The sequence below is a fragment of the Anolis carolinensis genome, chromosome 1, assembly GCF_035594765.1.
Source record: "Anolis carolinensis isolate JA03-04 chromosome 1, rAnoCar3.1.pri, whole genome shotgun sequence".
NCBI classification, from domain to species: Eukaryota; Metazoa; Chordata; class Lepidosauria; order Squamata; family Dactyloidae; genus Anolis; species Anolis carolinensis.
The window spans coordinates 217,637,082-217,659,627 of record NC_085841.1 but is presented as its reverse complement, the minus strand read 5'-3'; the positions used below and the strand labels follow the sequence as shown (position 1 = coordinate 217,659,627).

The 22,546-nt window shown below is 39.7% G+C and overlaps 1 protein-coding gene across 7 annotated transcripts in view; it reads left to right on the top strand.

Moving 5' to 3' along the window:
• The window catches only part of slc4a10 (solute carrier family 4 member 10), a 251,477-nt gene that overhangs the window by 120,963 nt on the left and 107,968 nt on the right, over positions 1 to 22,546 (top strand). For all 7 annotated transcript variants that reach the window (XM_016996740.2, XM_008118989.3, XM_008118986.3 and 4 more), the window contains 2 exons: positions 18,459 to 18,597; positions 21,690 to 21,850. In XM_016996740.2, coding sequence (XP_016852229.2) covers positions 18,459 to 18,597; positions 21,690 to 21,850 — 300 coding nt within the window. The remainder of the gene's footprint in view (positions 1 to 18,458; positions 18,598 to 21,689; positions 21,851 to 22,546) is intronic.

Here is a 22,546-nt window from a genome sequence, read left to right as displayed (position 1 = left end):
TAATAAAGTGCTTATGGGACTTGGTATTGGAGATTTCCTATTAATCTGGGAAGGCACATTGGAACAGCCAGGTCTTCAAGTTCTTTCTGAAGACTGCCAATGTAGGGGCCTGTCTGAGATCCTTGGGGAGGGTGTTCCAGAGTCGGGGGGCCACCACAGAGAAGGCCCTGTCTCGTGTCCCCACCAACCGCACTTGCGACGCAGGCGGGATCACAAGCAGGGCCTCTCCAGATGACCGAAGTGAACGCGTGGGTTCGTAGACGGAGATACGGTCACGGAGGTAGGATGGTCCCAAACCGTTCAGAGCTTTGTAGGTAAGCACCTGCACCTTAAATTGGGCTTGGAAAATAAATGGCAGCCAGTGGAGCTCCTTGAACAGGAGGGTTGACCTCTCTCTGTAAGGGGCCCCAGTTAACATCCTGGCTGCTGCTCGTTGGACCAGTTGGAACTTCCGAGCCGTTTTCAAGGGCAGCCCCACGTAGAGTGCATTACAGTAGTCCAGTCTGGAGGTGACCAAGGCATGGACCACCCCGGCCAGATCAGTCTTCGTGAGGTACGGTCGCAGTTGGTGCACGAGTCTCAATTGTGCGAAGGCCCTCCCAGACACCACCGACGCCTGAGCCTCGAGCGTAAGCGATGAATCCAAGAGGACTCCCAGACTGCGAACCTGTGGCTTCAGGGGGAGTGTAACCCCGTCCAGCACAGGTTGCCACCCTATACCCCGGTCAGGATTACGATCGACCAGGAGGACCTCTGTCTTGTTGGGATTGATCTTCAGCTTGTTCCTCCTTATCCAGATAGACACAGCGGCCAGGCACTCGTCCAGCACCCGAGAGGCCTCCTTGGAATTAGGTGGAAAAGAGTAGTAGAGTTGTGCGTCATCTGCATAGAGGTGACACCCAACTCCAAAACTGTAGAGCACAGCAGCCACCCCTGGTAAATAGGGATTGCAGGAAGGAGTTCAGGCTGGAATTTTCTAACTACAGGACTCCTGTATAGGGAAAGCACATGCAGGATTCCAGCCATTCTCTTCAAATGTAGCCACCTGCCACATGAAGACAAAAATGGCGGGGACAACAACAGTCTTAGAAAGACTGAAAGTCTAGGGATTTAGCCCTATGAAGAAAGGCTGAGGGAGCTGGATATGTTTAGCTTGGAGTAAAGGCTAAGAGAGGACATGATAGCCATGTTTAAATATTTGAAAGGATATCACACTAAGGAGGGGGAAAGCTTGTTTTCTGCTGCTCTGAAGACTAAGACTCAGAGCAATGGATTAAAACTTCAGGAAAAGAGATTACACCTAAACATTAGGAACAATTTCCTGATGGTAAGAGCCATTTGGCCGTGGAATCTGCTGCTGCCTGAGAGTGTAGTGGAGTCTCCTTCTCTGAAGGTTTTTAGCCAGAGGCTGGATGGCCATCTGTTGGGAGTGCTTTAATTGTGTGTTTCTCTATGGCAGAGGGTTGGATGGACCTTATTGTCTCTCCCAAATCTATGATTCTATAGATAGAATTTTCAAAAGTTTCAACCTAGCCTATACTCTGCATTTTTTTTTCATGTCAGGAGCCACTTGAGTCGCTTCTGGAGTGACAGAATTGGCCGTCTGCAAGGACGTTGCCCAGGGGACGCCCGGATGTTTTGATATTTTTACCATCCTTGTGGGAGGCTTCTCTCATGTCCCCGCATGGAGCTGGAGCTGATAGAGGGAGCTCATCCTCACTCTCCCCAGGTGGGATTTGAACCTGGCAGCTTTCAGGTCAGCAACCCAACCTTCAAGTCACGAGGCTTTAGTCCACTATGCCATTGGGGGCTCCTACTCTGTATTGAATGAATGCCTTTCAAACCAACATGCAAAGGATTTGTTGTCCTAATTGCAATTTTTTATGTTTTACAAAAGAGAAGGTTGCCCGCTGCTCAAAAGAAAACCACTCCTGAATATGCAGTTTCTGGCTCAGGATCATTGCATATTATGGAATACCCTTGATCTACAAACAGTTTTGTGAACATGGAGCACTGAATAGATTTTTAAATAATTTCCTTGGATGTAGACTGATTGGATGTTATTGTTTTAACTATTTTGTGCCCCAGTCTCATGTTCACAAGGACAAAGAGTGGTTTAAAATGTTTTGACAGATTAAAAATGTTTTGACAAGAATAAACTAAGTACTAATCACAGTTGGCAATTATTATTGACAGAAATGAATTATTAATGTATCCTATGTTATTTGGTATTTGGAACAGAGTTGAGATAGTTTTGAATTTTGGATTTAATATAAAAATATAGTCTATTATTTATTTCAGTGAAGAAACTTTAAAAAGTGGGAATAAAAATAGTGGAAGACAATGTGCGCTTCTGAAAGTAAAATCAGAGCAGAGGAAAGAAACATTTGGCATTCATTTTTGAACAGTGTAAATAGGTAGTAGGCATGTTATAGGCAATCATGGTATTTGTTACGATGCTCCAACTCAGACTAGACTTGCCAATACACTTTTGAATGCATATAGCCTCACCAATTCCCTCCAAACTCATTCAATCACAAGAAGCAAACATGGTGAAATTGGTTTAGTTTGTACTAGCACTGGATTCTCCCCTTTCTGCCCCAAAAGGCAAGTATAGCCTTCCCAATGAGGCAACTCTTAAATATAGGAAAGGCTGTTGACAAGGGGTCAGTCAATGGCAAAGCAGGGATGTGAAGTATAATAATAATAATAATATTTTATTTGTATTCCACCCTATTTCCCCAATGGGAACTCGGGGCTGTTAACAGCATACAGCCGCAAGTATTCAATGCTGTAAAGGGCAACCAATAAATAAATAAAACTACCATAAATTAAATAACAATACAATAAACGTTGGCATCAAACAATAACAAAGCATTGCAACAAATTAAACACTAGTAGGATTGGGTAATCACTTTAATATTGTTGAAGCAATTTCTAGCTGGATTTGTTGAATGCTTCAATGTCTTTGAACAGTAAGCTTTAGGAATTTGCATTCTCTGTTCTGAAATTATCCATTGACTTCCATCAGATTCCCTTCCCCCCCAATATTGTGTTTCAATAGTCATATTGCAATATATTCTTAATTTTTATATACTCAAATGCAACTTATGGTCAAAATAGATTGAACATTGTTCATATAAGTAAACAATTTTATTGTTGTATTGTACAGAGGATTGGTTTCAGCTGCCACTAAAAATATGAAGGACTCGATGTGTGTTAGACAGATGGCCACCCATTGACACAAATATATGGAGGATTCGAACTCATTGCCACTACTAATGCTGCCACTTGTTATATTTGGAAGCTTTCTCTGTGTTAGAATATTTAGAGAGTTACATAAGACACTTTATGTGAGGAAAAACATGAAGTTGCTGTTTATTTGTTCTTAAACAGTAAAGATGTGTAGTGGTTTCAATAAAGGATTAGGCTTAACTCTTACAACGAATGGTTTTATAACTTGAATTTTGTGGAGATAAGTTCCCTCATACAGGAGTATAGTTCAGGTCTATGAAACCCTTTAAAAAACCTTTTCTCCTGTTGCTTGACACCAGCACTCTAAACGATAGTCTCAATATAGTTCTTAGCCCTTCTTCCCTGAAGGCTCTAAACTGTATTCTTCAAATAGGTATCTCTCCAAAACAGTTCCCAAAACTATATCTTCCAAACTCTCTAGCTAACTGAATAAATTTTCTGGCTGCCTAGCTCCAACTGTCACTTTGGCTCCGCACATCTCCATTTGCTAAGCAACTCTCCCCATTTACATCAGCCAATCAGACTGCACTTCCAGTAATGGCTGCCTGATCACTCCTCCCCCTTGCTCTGCTTAGCTTTTGCAAGCAAGGCCTGAAATTACCTGTACACCAACCTTGTAAGGTAGGCTAATCTGTTACATATTGCTTCCAATCTATGACAACCCTAAGGCAAATGCATCATAGGATTTCCCTGAGTGGATTTGTTCAGAGGATTGTTGCTCTTGCCTTTCTCTGAGACAGAGTAACTTGCCTCAGGTTACTCAGCAGGTTTCCATAGCTGAGAGGGAGTTGAACTTTTGGTCTCTCAGACTTGCAGTCCAAAGCTCATACCATTACATCACACTGCAGCTCAGGAGAAAGTTATTTTAATTTTTTTTCCTGTGTAAATTCAGCATTTCCGCACGACACAACTGTAACACTATGATCACTGAAGAATCCTGGAAATTGCATTTTAATGGGGTAGTTTAATTTTTGTGTGTGTGTGCCAAAAAGCCTCAGTATAGTTCAGGGGGGAATGTGTTAGTGCAGTCCAAAAGAGATACAACTCTCAGGATTAAGTAGCATGGAGTCGTGACAATAAGTGGTATTAACGTGCTATAACACCTGTTTTGTGTGAATGGCATCTTGGCCAATTTGCTGCTCATCTGCTACTGCTGTAGGAAAACAGCTGCTCATCAAACTAATATTTTTACCATAACAGTTTGAAATAAAGAATACATATATTTTGGAAATTCAGACAGGTTTACAAAAAGCATCCACCAGACAGTGAGCGGTTTCACACTTGCTTAATTTTAACAGTGCCATACATACCACTGAGTGATCCTACATCAACCAAGAGAAGAAGTTGTCATTTAAAAAATAATTTAGGAAATACAGTAGAGTCTCACTTATCCAAGCTAAACGGGCCAGCAGAAGCTTGGATAAGCGAATATCTTGGATAATAAGGAGGGATTAAGGAAAAGCCTATTAAACATCAAATTAGGTTATGATTTTACAATTTAAGCACCAAAAATTTTATTTATTTATTTATTTATTTATTTATTTACAGTATTTATATTCCGCTCTTCTCACCCCGAAGGGGACTCAGGGCGGATCACATTACACATATAAGGCAAACATTCAGTACCTTAACATAGAACAAAGACAGAGACAAACGCAGGCTTCAAGCTGGCCTCGAACTCATGACCTCTTGCTCAGAGTGATTTGTTGCAGCTGGCTGCTCAACAGCCTGCGCCACAGCTGTTATACAACAAATTTGACAGAAAAAGTAGTTCAATACGCAGTAATGTTACGTTGTAATTACTGTATTTACGAATTTAGCACCAAAATATCACGATATATTGAAAACATTGACTACAAAAATGGCTTGGATAATCCAGAAACTTCGACAAGCGAGGCTTGGATAAGTGAGACTCTACTGTAATAAGTTTTGAAATAATAATAATAATAATAATAATAATAATAATAATAATAATAATAATAATCAACTACTACTACTACTACTTTATTATACTCCTCTACCATCTCCCAAAGGGGACTTTTGTGCCTTCGGGGAAAGGGGATGTTTTTACCTTTGTCATTTTTTGTTGCTGGCTGTCACTTGTCCCCTTCTTTTTGCCTCTCCTCTCCAAATTGTGCAAACATTGGCAAAGGTGCTGAGCAGTGGACAGGAACTCTTTGGCGTTCGGTAGCTAACACTGTGGCAACAAAAAAGAGAAGGTAACGGTGATTGTCCAATGGGGCTGAACCCAGTTTGGTTTCACTGAACAGTGAGGACTTCACTCTCACCACTGACCTTGTTCGGGAGCAGAGTGATGTAAATACTGTGGCAAAATCTGGGGCTTGTTCAAAGCAACAATGATTCAAACCAACCCCAGACTTCGTGCCCAATGTAAATGGATCCTCAGTCAAATTTTGGGGCAATGTATTCTACTATCAAACATCTTGTACCCTCAGGCAGCTTTTACTAATATTTAGGTGGACTCTCCTTTCCTGTAGTTTGAATCTGTTGTTGGAACAGCAGAAGACATGCTTGTTGCTTCCTGCATATGACATCCTCAATATAACAATATGATTTATTACCAATCAACCTAAGTTGATTAGGTACCATTTTAAAGCATCTAACTTGATTTTGGGAGATTGTAGAATAGCTCTGACTAGTATGTTTTTTCTTTATGCCTTTCCCTTGTGTGTTCTGTGTGACTTCTAGAATTTCTATTTGAAATGCTGGATAAGCACAAGGTCTTTCCAGGTACGCTGCCCAGATAAAGTGCATGAAGCAGTTCAAAGCTTGCTCAGTTCCCAATTGGCTATTCCTAACTTCTGTCTCTTGCTGGTATGTGGAATATATTGTTAGGTTTCAATTTCTGGTGCTTTTTCAGTGGGTGTCTTTATAGTGTAATGTGTTTTGGAAAGGGGCAAAACTCTTGCATTGATTCAGTTTCTTATGTCTTTTACTTGAGTTATGTTCAAAGTACCTCTGGCTGTTTCAGATCCTCTCTGACTAGAATCATTTTAAAATTATTCATATGTGGACTATTGGGAACTGTGGGCTTACAGATGTTCTTGAACTACAGCTCACAGTAATTTTGAGACTGTTACAGCCTATGGTGAGGAAAGCTGGCAGTTGCAGTCTGGCAACCTCTGAAGCGCTTCATGATTCCCTTCCTTAGTCTAGATTCAGTCTAGAGCTTTACCAAGTGTAGACCTAGGAAGAAGTATTTTTGAGGATGTAGATTGTTCAAGTACAGATTTTAAAAACTGTATAGGTTGTTATAGACCTTTAATGAGTTGAGTGTCATCTGCGTAGAGATGGCACCGAACTCCAAAACTCTGGATGACCTCTCCCAGCGGTTTCATGTAGATGTTAAAAAGCATGGGGGAAAAAATAGAACCTTGCGGGACCCCACAGGTCCGAGCAAGTATCCCTCAGCTTCACCATCTGGAATCGGCCCTCTAGGAAGGAGTGGAGCCACTGCAAAGTAATGACCCCAATCCCCATTCCCGAGAGCCGCCCCAGAAGGATATCATGGTTGATGGTATCGAAAGCCGCTGAGATGTCCAGGAGAACCAACAGGAACACACTCCCCCTGTTGTGCTCTCTGTGGAGGTCATCCACCAAGGCAACCAAAGCCGTCTCAGTGCCGTGACCAGGCCTGAAACCAGACTGGAATGGGTCAAGATAATCAGTGTCTTCCAAGAATCCCTGGAGTTGAGAGGCCACCACTCACTCCAGAACCTTGCCTAAAAATGGGAGGTTTGAAATTGGTTGATAGTTTGATAAAATCGAGGAATCAAGGGATGCCTTTTTCAAAATTGGTCTGATGCCTGCCATAGATGTGGGCGAAACGTCAGGAGAGAATACTTCTGGAACATGGTCACACAGCCCGAAAGACATACAACAACCCCATAGTCATTTAAATCTGGACATTTGTTGAAACTGGGATGCTGTGAGTTTTCTGGGCTGTATGGCCATGTTCCAGAAGCATTCTCTCCTGATGTTTCTCCCACATCTATGCTTAGTTTTTTCCAATATACCTCACAACCTCTGAGGATGCCTGCCATAGATGTGGGCGAAACGTCAGGAGAGAATACTTCTGGAACATGGTCACACAGCCCGAAAGACATACAACAACCCCATAGTCATTTAAATCTGGACATTTGTTGAAACTGGGATGCTGTGAGTTTTCTGGGCTGTATGGCCATGTTCCAGAAGCATTCTCTCCTGATGTTTCTCCCACATCTGTGCTTAGTTTTTTCCAATATACCTCACAACCTCTGAGGATGCCTGCCATAGATGTGGGAGAAACGTCCAGGAGAGAATGCTTCTGGAACATGGCCATACAGAAAACTAACATCAACCCAGAGATTATGGTCATGAAAACCTTCAACAACACATTAGTTGAAATTCAGGATTCAGGTTACTTGCAAATATTTGTGGATACAGTGATGTTAACAATTTCTATGTATCAATGAAAGCCATGTTATGGAACTAAATAAAAGTGTTTTAATTGGCCAAAAGGAATGGTGTCATTTAGTAGCAATGACAGCTAAATTATTCTCTTTTTAAATATTTAAGGTTTTTATATGAATTTTAATATGAGTTTTAATTGTAAGGAAGAATTCTATGCCTCCTGATAGGTTTAGCACCTTGGTCAGCTCTTTTAAAGTCTAGAATAAAATCCAAAACTATTGAAGTAGAAGCCACCAAACACCTTTGCTAGGATGAGGACATAAAGAGTAAAACCATCTATAACAGTCTTCCACATTTGTGGTTTTGAATGTTGTGGATTTTATCATTCATAGATTTGATCAAAATGCTCTCTCTAGCAAACTTTAGCTTCTCCAATGTGGAGCAGAAATGTATAAGATGCCTATAGACAGAAACATAAAAATAGCAATTTTTATTCAGGATTTTTCATTCTCATGGGGTGTCCTATGCCCCCAGCCCCAGTGAATGTAGAGCGCTAACTGTATTTCTTTTTCATTGTCTTTATTTGAGCCCAGAAGATCTAACTTCTGTTCATATCTTCTTAAGGTTGAAGATACAAGAGTTTAAGATTTATTTTTCCCACTACTGTCCTGGTGCATTTGATCTGCCAGTTGATGAAAAGTGAAATGCCATGCTGTGCTACAGAGGATTAGTACATGCTTGTTTTGGTTGCATGTGAAAAATGAAGGCACACTTCTTTAAAATGCTAAGAACAGAAAAAATATGAATTATGCAACCCTCTTTGGACTCTTGGCAGCTGATGATGATAGTTTTGAAATATAAAATTTTATCAAGAGTTGGCGACTGAAATCATTCTGTTTTTGCCTTGTATGATATAAGAAGAGGAAATGAATTTGTTTTTGAAATGTTCCTTTTGAAAGACAGTTATTTGTTGTAAATTATATATAGTCTAGCTAAAAATATTGTTCTATATTGTGTACTTGTTGAGTTTCTTTTCATAATATCTCTAATACTGAAGAAACTCTTTTAAATGTCACAGTAAACCATGAATCTATGGGAGCTTTACCTGATTTAATGGACTAACCCTTTATGACTTATTTTGCCACTTAACTACAAGTTGGAATGACTGGACAGCTTGCTTGTGCTTGTTAAGTCAAGGTTTCCATGGTTTCTTGGCTGATCATGATGCCTGAACTTGGCCAATGTATGTATCAATTATTTTTGTGCAGTATATTCCTGGACACATTCACTGGTACAATAACTTTATTTTTTCATTACAGGTTTGGTATCTTTTATTCAAAATGTTTAGGACTAGAAGTGTTTGGACTTTTTATTTTTAAAATATCTGTATTTGCATATACAGTAGAGTCTCACTTATCCAAGCTAAACGGGCCGACAGAAGCTTGGATAAGCGAATATCTTGGATAATGAGGGATTAAGGAAAAGCCTATTAAACATCAAATTAGGTTATGATTTTACAAATTAAGCACCAAAACATCATGTTATACAACAAATTTGATAGAAAAAGTAGTTTAATATGCAGTAATGTTATGTTGTAATTACTGTATTTACGAATTTAGCACCAAAATATCACGATATATTGAAAACATTGACTACAAAAATGGCTTGGATTATCCAGAGGCTTGGATAAGCGAGGCTTGGATAAGTGAGACTCTACTGTACTTATTTAATGACATATCATGAAGATGAGATCCAAGTGTAAACACAAAATGCATGTAGGGTAAAGGTAAAAGTTTTCTCCTGACATTAAGTCTAGTTGTGTCCGACTCTGGGGGTTGGTGCTCATCTCCATTTCTAAGCCGAAGAGCCGGCGTTGTCAGTATACACCTCCAAGGTCATGTGGCCAGCATGATTGCATGTACGCTGGTATATATCTTAAACACATAGCTTGAAGGTAATTTTATAGAATATTTTAGATTTCTGGATAAGGGATGCTCAATATGTACTATGGAAATTGCCCATAATAGGAATCCTTGCTTAGGTAACTGGCTTCCTGAATTTTATGCTCAGGTCTTTTAACCTTCTCTATGAGTTATGAAAGTAGCCATATACAGTAGAGTCTCGCTTATCCAATGTTCTGGATTATCCAACGCATTTTTGTAGTCAATGTTTTCAATACATTGTGATATTTTGGTGCTAAATTTGTAAATACAGTAATTTCTACATAGCATTGCTGCGTATTGAACTACTTTTTCTGTCAAATTTGTTGTGTAACATGATGTTTTGGTGATTAATTTGTAAAATCATAACCTAATTTGATGTGTAATAGGCTTTTCCTTAATCGCTCCTTATTATCCAACATATTCGCTTATCCAACGTTCTGCTGGCCCGTTTATGTTGGATAAGTGAGACTCTACTGTATGTCACACACACACAGAGGACTAGGTTAAATCACTTAAAAGACAGAAATGTATTTACCAGAACAGTTTAGATTTTACAACATGCTTATGTTGATTTAACACATGCTCCTATGGATTATTTCACTTCATTCTATTTTATTTTATTTCTTTAAAAAAGGCAGAATGCTTAAAATGATTAATATGCTGGTGGTTCTTAGTTTGCTTCTTTCCAAATTCCTCATTTGGCATTATCTGTGCAAATTGAAGTTGGCTGTAGGTAGATCCAATTTCATTATGGATGCCACACTTTATTTAAACATGACTTACAAACATCATCACCTCAGCCTGAATTAAGATTTTTTCCCCCCCACAGAAGTTAATTAATGTTTTAGTGTCATGTTATCATCTGAATATCTATCACATGGATTTTAAATAGATTTAAGCTTTTATATAATCGTCAGTCTCCTTTTTTCCCCATTTCATTTCATTCCGAGCGCATTGTTTATCTTCCCTACAGCCACATGTGTTTATACCTGGCAGCTGAAGATATGACTGCATGCCTCAGTGAAATAGAATTTAATTATGAAAGCTTATGCCATAATGTATTTGTTAATTTTTAAAAGATACCCCAAGATTTTTGTTTTTAGTCCATGAAAGCCTATGCCGTAAATTTGGTATTTTTTAAAGTGCTGCAAGACTTTTATTTTTAGGCTTTGCTGCATGGCTTACCCTGCAGAAATGACCTAAACTGAGGACAGACATGATGATTGTGTCATGGCATCACCCATATAGTCAAATCGGAACTGCCCTGCCCTTTCTCTCTTTCCTCTATGCATCTTAAAAAAAAGTGGAAAGACAGATCTCCATTTATCCACTATTTTTTAAATCTAGGACCATCTCTGCTCAAGTCTGATGCAGCACTGCTTTGGACAGAGCAACTTATTTATGGGACAGATTTATTTATTTACGAGTATGAATATGCCTTTTTAAATCCAGACATTTGAAAGCAATATAAAAACATTTTTATTTATGAATGATAGTTTGTACCTGAGGTTATCTGTTGTGTCTTGGAAGGCAATGCCTCTATCAAGAAATCTGTCTTTGTAAATGGGGGTTTCCTCTGTCTGTGGGCTTCATTCTACCCTAAATATTATGAAGAGTCTCAACATGTGGACACCAGACAGTGTGGACTGAGTGAGATTTCTTATCTATTGTTAGCTGGAGTGCTATTGCTTCCTGAAACCAGTGCTAAGAACATCATATTAGCAATAATGCTCTGAGGCACTGCAGACTGCTGTTGTCTATTAGTCCACTTTACTCCTTTAATGGCAGCATTGCCTCTATGTGCATTCAAGGAAGATTTTCACAGCAGTGCGGTTGAGTCATTGAAACTGCAGCCATCATCCTGTGATTCCCAGCAATGGAAATTCTTTTAAAACCACAAGAATGAAGGGCTGTGTGTGTGTGTGTGTGTGTACCTTCAAGTCACCTGTGAACTTAAGGAGACTCCTTGAATTTGATACCATTTTCTTAGACAAGGAATCCTCAGAGATGTTTTTGCCAGTTCCTTTAAGATACCCTAGGAGCCCCGGTGGCGAAGTGCGTTAAAGCGCTGAGCTTCTGAACTTGCAGACCGAAAGGTCCCCGGTTCAAATCCCAGGAGCGGCTTCAGCGCCCGCTGTTAGCTCCAGTTCCTGCCAACCTAGCAGTTCGAAAACATGCAAAATGTGAGTAGATCAATAGGTACCGCTCCGGCGGGAAGGTAACGGTGCTCCATGCAGTCATGCCGGCAACATGACCTGGAGGTGTCTACGGACAACGCCGGCTCTTCGGCTTAGAAATGGAGATGAGCACCAACCCCCAGAGTCAGACCTGACTGGACTTAACATCAGGGGAAACCTTTACCTTTACCTTAAAATACAACCCACAGCTCCTAATATTCATTGGCAGCTCCCATTCAAGTACGAATTAAGGCAGATCGTGCTTGGCTTCCACAACAAGAAATCTTATTATCTGGAGCACTATCCACATTCCTAAAAGCAAGGGGCATTTTAAGGACTGTTTGAATTTATTCTGTGGCTCAGTGCTACCAAGCACAACACAATAGTAATATTTTTCTCATATAACAAAGTGCAAGTGCCCATGTTTTCAAAAAGTTCCCTAATTATAATCATCTGGATAGTCAAATCAGAGAGTCTGGAGGGATGTCAAAGGTCATTGAGGCCAACAGCCTAGAAATTTAAGATAGGTGTTGCTATAGTGTCCATGGCTGGTGAAGTTTTAAGAAAATTAATTTATTATTTATTTCATACATTTGTATCCTGCCCTTCTCACCTCCCCGGGGCGGGGGACTCAGGGCGGCTTCACAACTGACAATCATTAGATGCCAAAACAATTATAGAAACAAATTACAATTCGAACAGATAATTAAAATATCAACTATAAAACATTAGTTAAAAATGACACAAGTCTTGGTCATAGTCCAGGATATGACCATTATCAGACACATAAATTGTTCTTATTATTATTGCTGTGATTGCTGCTCGAATGCCTGGTCCCATAGCCATGTTTTGAGTTTTTTTCTGAAAGGACAGAAGGGAGAAGGCCAATTTGTTTTCATTAGGGAGGGAGTTCCACAGATGAGGGGCCACCACTGAGAAGGCTGTGTCTTTTGTTCCCACTAATCGTGCTTGCGAAGGTGGTGGGATCGAGAGCAGTGCCTCCCCCGATGATCTTAACCTCTGAGGTGGATCATAGAGGGAGATACATTTGGACAAGTAAGCTGGGCCGGAACCATTTAGAGCTTTATAGGCCAAAGCCAGCACTTTGAATTGTGCTCGGTAGCAAACTGGCAGCCGGTGGAGCTGACATAACAGGGATGTGATGTGGTGTGCTCCCTGTATGCCTTGGTTCAACATCATTGGAGGGTTTATTTGTTTCTACTCCCTTTTCCTTCAGCTCCCATTTTGATGGTTCGGGCCTTGCCTATCTTTGTGACCGCATCCCCCCATGTACCTGCGTGAATGTTAAGATCTGCCAGGGAGGCCCTTTTCGTGGTCCCACCACTGTCACAAGCACAACCGTGGTGGGGACGAGGGAGAGGGCTTTCTCGGTGGTGTCCCTGGCTTTGGAACACCCTCCCCAGGGAGATTAGGCAGGCCCCCACCCTGTCCTCCTTCCAGCGGAAATTGAGGACTTGGATGTTTAGACAAGCCTTTGAGAATGTCTAGCCCAATAGTCTGCAATTATGATACAGCACAGCACTTTCATTCCATGCCCTTGTTCCTTAGCTACAACTTGCACTATCCCTTTCTTTTCTTCTTGTTTATAGTTGGCCATGTTTTTATGACACTATTGGTTATTGGAGCTGTTCTGAGTTCAAATGGTTGTTTTATATACTAGTGGTTTTATTTTGTATTGTACTGTGTGTTTATTTTATGTGTTGTTTTAGACACCTTGTGCCATATGTAAGCTGCCCCGAGTCCCTTCAGGGAGACGGAAGCAGGGTACAAAAATAAAGTTGTTGTTGTTATTGTTGTTGTTGTTATTGTGTCTGGATGACTCTATTGCCTTCTTTTTACTGTCAAGAGCCACTTCTGTTTGTGGGAGAAGTTTATTTGTTTCAACAAAACCGAGCATGTATTCTGTAGTGCTGTGAAAAACAAACATATAAAAATGGCTTCTCTCCCACTTTTTAAATACTTGTCATTAATTTTCCCTTTCTTTTATTAAAATGCCATTTGTTTACTTACTAGTTTAGAACCCGTTTGCTAAGTTTTGAAACCTGTGATCATATTCTGTGTAGTCTCTGATTTAATGTGAAATGTGAAATCCATTTGGTTGTCTTCTTCCTGTAATGCTCATTTATTCCATCCTGTAGAATAAATCCAGTTTATTCCACTTGGTTCCTACTCTCCTTTCTACTCTGAGTGAGATGGGAAGTAGCCCTCTATTCAGGTCCTGGTAAAAGGTAAAGGTTTTCCCCTGACATTAAGTCCAGTCATGTCTGACTCTGGGTTGGTGCTCATCTCCATTTCTAAGCCAAAGAGCCGGCGTTGTCCGTAGACACCTCCAAGGTCATGTAGCCGGCATGACTTTCATGGAGCGCCGTTACCTTCCCGCTGGAGCAGTACCTATTGATCTACTCACATTGGATGTTTTCGAACTGCTAGGTTGGCAGAAGCTGGAGCTAACAGTGGCCGCTCCCGCCGCTCCCAGGGTTTGAACCTGGGACCTTTCGGTCTGCAAGTTCAGCAGCTCAGTGCTTTAATACACTTCGCCACTGGGTCCTGATCATGCCAGAAATTATTTGTTCCTCTTTCCTCTCCATCTCTTCTCCCTTCCATGTTGCCTTATCTACTAGAGCGCAACTCTAAGAGCAAGGACTATTGAGTTAATTAGTTGTAAGTGACTCTGGGACATTTCTGACTAAATGAATGTCGCAAAAATGCTTCTAAATCTAATAGATTAAATAAAATATTGGCGTTATATTGTCAAAGCAGAAAGTCTGTTCTTTATAGGGGTTTTTGCAATTTGTCATTGAAAATTTCTATCACAGTTTATTGCTGTCTTTCTCCTACTACTACTCTGTTCAGATAGATGGTTCCAGTGAGGCTCCAGTTGGATATGGAGCAGGTTTTAATTTGACTCAGATGTTTTAATGTTGCTTCATTTTAAATTTCAAAGCACTTGAAAATAAAAGTTTGTTACTTTTAAAATTAAAAAATAAAGCAAATGCATACTTTGGATAGTCACTTCAAATAGAGGTAACATGTATTCACTGGCAATATCAACATCTGCTTGTTCATACAGTGTTGCCAGCATAGTTGGCACTTTCCAGAATAGTAAGAGGTCAGCCTCTGCCTCAAAGTGTTCACAATCTAGAATTAGATTCTTGGGGAAGCCAAAGAGGAAAAGGAGTGGGATAGATGCATAAATAAACAGCAGAGGAACACATGTTACATTTATTCAGCTCTAAATTTATAGGCTTGATTTCAGTAGAAATGAGGCTTAATTTAAACCAGGAGTAGGAATCAGCTGGCCCTCCATCTCTTCTTAGGTGGCAACTTTTATCAGTGTTAACCAGCATAGCAGATGGCCAGGAAGGCTGAGAATTGCAGTTCAACAACCTCTGGAGTCCTGGCTTGTTCCCTTATCTAAATAGTGAATAAATGTTGGAGGTGCTTTAGCAAAATTATGTATCCAATCAGTTGGTAGTGGAGAAGTAAAGAATATTCACAACTTTTATTGTTTTCAGCAAGAAAGTATATCTCAACACATTGAGACACTCTATACAACAAATGGTTGCCTGATTTGAGATTTTTCACATATTGCCAAAGAATTCTATTCAGAAAAACATTGGCCCACCATCTCCTCAGTCACGCATCCCATGGGCCATCTGTGCCCCCAAGATGTATTTTTCTAGAGATCAGCTGCACCAAGAGAAGGATATCTGTTCTGCTGGCAATTGGTATGTAGGAGGAGGGTGTTTCCACCCCACACTTGCCAGAAACATGACTGCGATAAGGCATTTAAATATAAGTCTTCTTATATTTGCCCCCCTCCAATCTTCTGGGACTTCTCCCATTCTCCAAGAACTCTCAAAGATTATTGCCAGTGGTTCCGAAATAACTTCTGCTAGTTCCTTCAATATTCTTAGATGTAGTTGATCTGGCCCTGGAGACTTAAATTCTTTTAGAGCAGCCAGGTATTGCTCAACGACTTGTTTCCCTATTTGGGATTGGATTTCCCCTAATCCTTCATCCACTCTATATTGCTGAGGTTAAGGATGGGTTTCTTTTTGTGAGAAGACTGAGGCAAAGAAGGCATTAAGTAGTTCTGCCTTTTCCCTGTCCCCTGTCACCATCACCCCATCTTCTCCTCGCAGAGGCCCTATCGCCTCTTGGTCATGTGAGGGCTGGGGACAAATTGCAATAAAAGACAGTTAATATTTCAACCCCATTAGCAGCAGAAAGACAACAGAAGTTGAAATCCAGGCTATTCTTGTCCTATGTGAAACTAACCCCATTCTTTTCACATTCCATTAAAAGTCTCTGTTCTGTTGCATTTGAGAAAAACTTTTAGGTGCTGAATAGATAAAGTTTACCAATTCTAGACCAAATGAAAGAGTTTTATCTTTGTTGGAGGTAGAAACGTTGAAGAATTATTCTCAGGCCCATTAGGCTCCCTCATGTTAGCATTGCTGGTCCCCACATGGCCAAGAGCAGTAGTGTCCTCTCCAACCCATCTTGACTGACAACATCTGAGACACATTGTACACCTGTGACACTTTTATTCTCCTGCATGATTTTAAATATCTTTACCTGATGAGGAAGCCATCTTTGGAAAAAGGAGTGTAAATTTTCAGTGACTGCTCAAGTAGAGAAAATATGTTTAAAATGTTTTATAGAACTTACATAACTCTAGAGCTACTGGCCAAAATAGAGAAAACAGGACAAGGGACTTGTTGTAGATGTAAGAAGATGAAGGGATCTTTTTTCCACATATGGTGGACTTATAAAATAGTTCAAGATTTCTGAAAAACGTGGTGAAAGAAACAAATAATACAATTAACAAAAAGGTCAAGAAAAACCAGAAATGTGCCTATTAGGATTATTTAGAGGACGTATTAGCTCAGGAGATGAAGAAATTTGTCAATATTGCTTTCTTGCTGTGAGACTAATAATAGCTAAAACATGGAAAAGGGTGAAAGAGTTAATTATTAAAAATTGGAGAGATGAAATAGTAGATTATATCCAAATGGCCAAACTGACAAATTGCAGCAGAGGAGGAAATAATGAAGAATTCATAAATAAATGGAAGCTGGCGCTTGGGTATCTGGAAAAGAAGACAAAGGTAGATTTGAAGATTGCCATAAAGGGGATTTAGTGAAAGAAGATATATGGGTTAGTTATGTGAGGGATGTTGGAGATTATTGGGGTTGGGTACACGGGTGTGGGGCTAGAGGGGTAGGAAATCTTAAGGCATAATAACTGTACAGCAAAATTTGATTTTTCACATGTTTAACAAGTGTTGACTGTATAGGGTAAAAAAGGTAAAGGTTTCCCCTGACGTTAAGTCCAGTCATGTCAGATTCTGGGGGTTGGTGCTCATCTCCATTTCTAAGCCAAAGAGCCGGCGTTGTCCGTAGACACCTCCAAGGTCATGTGGCCGGCATGGCTGCATGAAGCTCCATTACCTTCCCGCCGTAGCGGTACCTATTGATCTATGCACATTGGCATGTTTTCGAACTGCTAGGTTGGCAGGAGCTGGAGCTAACAGCGGCCGCTCACACCGCTCCCGGGATTTGAACCTGGGACCTTTCGGTCTGCAAGTTCAGCAGCTCAGTGCTTTAACGCACTTCGCCACTGGGGCTCCCGTTGACTGTATACCATTGTCTAAACATGCTTATTTTATTGTATTTTTTCTCTTTTTTTGCTCTTTTTTTTGTTTTTTTGGGTTTTTACTGTCTGTTTTATTTTTTATACACACTATAAAGCAAGAAAAAAGAAAAAAGAAGCCAGTAAAGCTTTTAAAAACTTGTATGATGCATTTTCTGTGTGTTTAGTTGGCCAATAAAATTATCGCATTTTGTGAATGTTGGATTTTGTTGCAGTATAGGTTGCCAACCATTATTTTTGGTACATAACCCAATAGTCTTCAATTGAGAACAGCTCTCGAGTTTTTGTGCAAAATGTTGAAATGATCCTTATTGTGAAAACAAATGTTTCTTGTGTGCAATATTCCTGAAATTAGGAAAACCAGAAAGTGTACAAACAGGAAAAAAAATGTAGTGGTAAGAATTTGGAAAGACATAATTCTCACATACAGTATAAGCAAAAACATGTTCTCTCTTTGAGGCACATTTATTAGGTTTTGTCCAAGGAACTTGCCAAAGCTACAAAGCTTAATCTATGCCAAAATGGTGTGTACTGTTTTGAGAAGTGGTTCTCAACCTGTGGGTCCCTGGGTGTTTTGGCCCACAACTCCCAGAAGTCCCAGCAGGTTTACCAGCTGTTAGGATTTCTGGGAGTTGAATGACAAAACATCTGAGGACCCACAGGTTGAGAACCACTGGTTTTGGAAAATCAAGCATTAATACATGACTGAGTTGATAACGTGTGATTATTTTATCTACTTGCTATGGTTTCTTGCTTTAAAAGTTTATTATAATGATAACAAAGGGCCAGATAGTCTTACTATATCGTTACAACATTTTCCTCTGTGACACAAAAGAACGTAGGTGCAGCCCATAATCCTGACTTTCAATTACTTTATACATTTCTGTGCAAGCAATGCTTCCTATTGAATTCCTGTTAGGACTCCTTAGCTGTTTCGATAAGCTTTTGATGCTTTGATGTTACTCCCTTTCTCCTTTCTTCTTTTTTCTAGACACACCTTCACAAAGGGTACAGTTTATTTTGGGAACAGAAGATGATGACGAGGAACACATTCCCCATGACCTGTTCACAGAACTTGATGAACTTTGCTGGCGTGAAGGAGAGGATGCAGAATGGAGGGAGACAGCCAGGTGAATACTTGTTTTCAGGAGGTCTTCTGCTCAGCATCCAAAAAACATGGTGGGACCTTTCAAAGACACAAGAAAACCTCCCTCCTCAAATGGCCATTAGATTTAAACCAAGGGTGCGTTTAAATCCACTTCCTAGCTAGTCTTGCTTCCCGTGACATCACTCTTCAAAGCCAGATGTTGCCACAGCTGGATTTTATATTTTGTAGGTCAGTGCATGTTTATAGGGGAGGGAAATTAATGGAAATGGCAATGAACAAAAGCATTAACATGAAAGATCTTTAGCGAGATTTCTCTCTCTCTCCTCTCTTTGATCCGATGAAAATTGATGAACATATTTTAAATTCATTTCTGGAGAAAAAGCAGATTGAACCTAAAGTGAATACACATTGGATTTAAACACTTACCCGAATGAATAGCAAAGTTAGAAATGGAGGTATGCTGCTGACAAGTATTGTATTGAACTTACTTTTCCCCTGATTAGATAATGTAATATAGTGAATGACTACTATTTACTGTAATGAGGTAGAAGAGGCATTACATAATGCTTTTTGCAACACTAATCCTAAAGTAATAGGCTTTCAGGGTAAATCCTAAATCTAACAAAGTTCCAGTAAAGCAGGCATTGATCTGCTGATAACTCCTGGGAATGTAGAGGGTAGCATTCCTTACCCTCAGCTAATGAAGATATTCTCAAAAAGGGTTACTGTGAGTTTTCCAGGCTGTCTGGTCGTATTCCAGAAGCATTCTCTTCTGACGTTTCACCTGCATCTGTGGCAGGCATCCTCAGAGGTTGTGATGTTTGTTGAAAACTAGGCAAAATGGGTTTATATATCTGCGGAAAGTCTAGGGTAGGCGAAGGAACTCTTGTCTGTTGGAAGCAAGTGTTAATGTAGCAATCGGCCACCTTGATTAGCATTCAATAGCCTTGCAGCTTCAAAGACTGGCTTGAGAATGCAGTTCTGTTTGGTTGCTTGTGACAGAGCATTATTTTAAAGACTAACCTACCTTACAAGGTTGTAGTATATTGAAATCCTCATTCTGATTTTTTTTGAGCAATGCTGGATTTATTTATTTATTTACAATATTTATATTCCGCCCTTTTTACCCTGAAGAGGACTCAAGGTGAATCACAATGCAAATAATAATAATAATAATAATAATAATAATAATAATAATAATAATAATAATAATAATAATTTGATTTGTATCCCGCCACCATCTCCTCCGGAGGGGACTCGGGGCAGCTCACAGAAATATCAAATGCAAAACAATAACAATATACAATATATCAATAAACAATAACATGCAGCAATTGTAATATACTTGGCATGCATTCATTGCCATTAGACATATGACATATAGACAGACACAGAGGCAGTTTAACATTTTCCAGCTCCTGGCTTCATGAGGGTATGCTCAGTTCTGGCCACAGGGGGAGCTGCCACTTCATCGTCTACTTGTGACACTGAGTCCTTGATGGAGTACTTCCTCATTTCTTTCTACACGCTGCTGGAAGTTTTTATGGTGTCGTAAATTAGTTAAATCAGCCTCCCCGTATAAAGTAGTACCCAAATTTTCTGCTCGACAGATGCAACTGTCTTTCAAGCTGCTTAGGTCAACAGTGAGCTAGGCTATTAATGGTCGGGAGCTCAATCCGACTTGGGCTGGCTTCGAACTCATGACCTCTCAGTCAGTAGTGATTTATTGCAGCTGGCTACTAAGCAGCTGCACCACAGCCCGGAATGTTAAAGAAAACAAAATACACAGATAGAGTCAGGGACCCAATTTTATTTCAATCAAATTCTGTTAGACTCACTGTAGTCTTTATCTGTAGCAGATAGACACGTATTTGATCTAAGTCTTAACATGCTAGGCACAGCCATATTCTCAGTAAATGATGATAGATGGTTGATTGATTACAAACATGAGTCAAATGAATACCTCTGTGCATCCAGCTCCCCGCTGTATTTAGCATGCTGGCTATAGTAGATATGACAACTCTTACTATGAGTGATATTCTATTTGGAATAAAAAATAGTTCAATTGACTGCAATTAACATAGTATAGTGAGTCCTTGGTATCCTTTAAGGTTTGGTTCCAGACACACACCCACACACGCTTGGATGACAAAGTCTGTGGATACTGAAGTCCCACTATATACAATGGTGTAGTAAAATGGTGTCCCTTATATAAAATAGTAAAATTAAGACTTACTTTTTAAAGATTTGTGTGTGTGTGTATGTGTGTTTGTGAATATTTTTAAAGCCCTACATACAGTAGAGTCTCACTTATCCAACATAAACGGGCCAGCAGAATGGTTGGATAATAAGGAGGGATTATGGAAAAGCCTATTAAACATCAAATTACATTATGATTTTACAAATTAAGCACCAAAACATAATGTTTTACAACAAAGTGACAGAAAAAGCAGTTCAATACACAGTAATGTTATGTAGTACTGTAATTACTCTTTTATGAATTTAGCACCAAAAGTTTGCAATGTATTGAAAAAATGACTACAAAAACATTGACTACTAAAAGGCAAACTGCGTTGGATAATACAGAACGTTGGATAAGTGAAGGTTGGATAAGTGAGACTCTACTGTAGTTGAATCGGTGGGTGCAGAATTCCTGGCTATGGAGGGCTAACTGTAAAGTAATTATATATTATAGAGTATTCTTCTTCTATTCGATTTTCAGCCTTTTGGTTTAGTTCAAATGTAGTGTGTATAGAACTGTAGGATCAAGTCTCTGCTAAGCCATGAAGCTTGTTATTGACCTTTTTCCAACTTCCCATAACTCTCAGCTCTTTGGGGAGGGAATAGGACACCAAATGTCATCAACAAATAGCAACAAATAAAATAATATGTGCATTCTGCATATTTCTCCAATTTAATTCAAAGTAGAGAAGACTCATTGAATCAGTGGTATTTAAATGAATATTAAGTTACCATTAAGCAGTTGATTGGGTTCACTCCAGCTGTGTTCAAAGATGGGAATTATATAGGTGTTGTTTTCCTGTAATGCTCAGTAACCTTTGCCAGTGTAGTTCACCAAAGGAAATAGCTGAGTAAACTTTTTTCTTTTCTCAGGTGGCTGAAGTTTGAAGAAGATGTTGAAGATGGGGGAGAGAGATGGAGTAAGCCATATGTTGCCACTTTGTCGCTTCACAGTTTGTTTGAAGTGAGAAGTTGTATCCTCAATGGCACCGTGTTACTAGACATGAGGGCAAATTCTTTAGAAGAAATTGCAGGTAAGGAAAAATATCACACAATCAAATATAAATGGTAGTATTTCTTCATACCATCCTTCTAAATAAATAGAACCACCTCAACTTGTAACAGTAGCAGCATTTTTTTTTAAAAAAAACATATGTTATATATAGCATGACACCGGTGTTGATATTTTCAGAATTATTATGAAGGCATGAAGGATTACGAGTTGTGGAAATGAACTTTAAAGGTGAAGACATTTTTGCTTGGGTGTGATTGTTGTTGAAAGGAAGGTGCTGGTTACCAGAAGGGTAGGATAGAAATTGTAAATCAGGAAGCTGTTGAAAAAAGTGCCTTTATAGAGTATTTCAAATAGAGGAGGATGTTCTTGAACTTACTGTAGAAACAGAAAATCTTAGACAATATGGAACCTTGTTGAAATGAACAACTTCTGCTGGAAGTTACCCCAAAGGATCTAGAAAATTTCTAGAAAAGTATCCTCTCCTGGAATTTGCTAGGTCCTGGTGGAAGCATACCATAGAATCACCAGGCGGACCTGGGATCACAACCAGATACAGTGAAGACATCTGCCCGTGCGCTTTGCTATTCTGCTGCTGAATATGCATGTCCAGTGTAGAATACATCTCACCACATTAAAACTGTGGATGAGGCTCCATCAGCATTCAACATTTACACAAATGACCAGACATTGCCAGAAGGGACAGAGAGTTTCATCT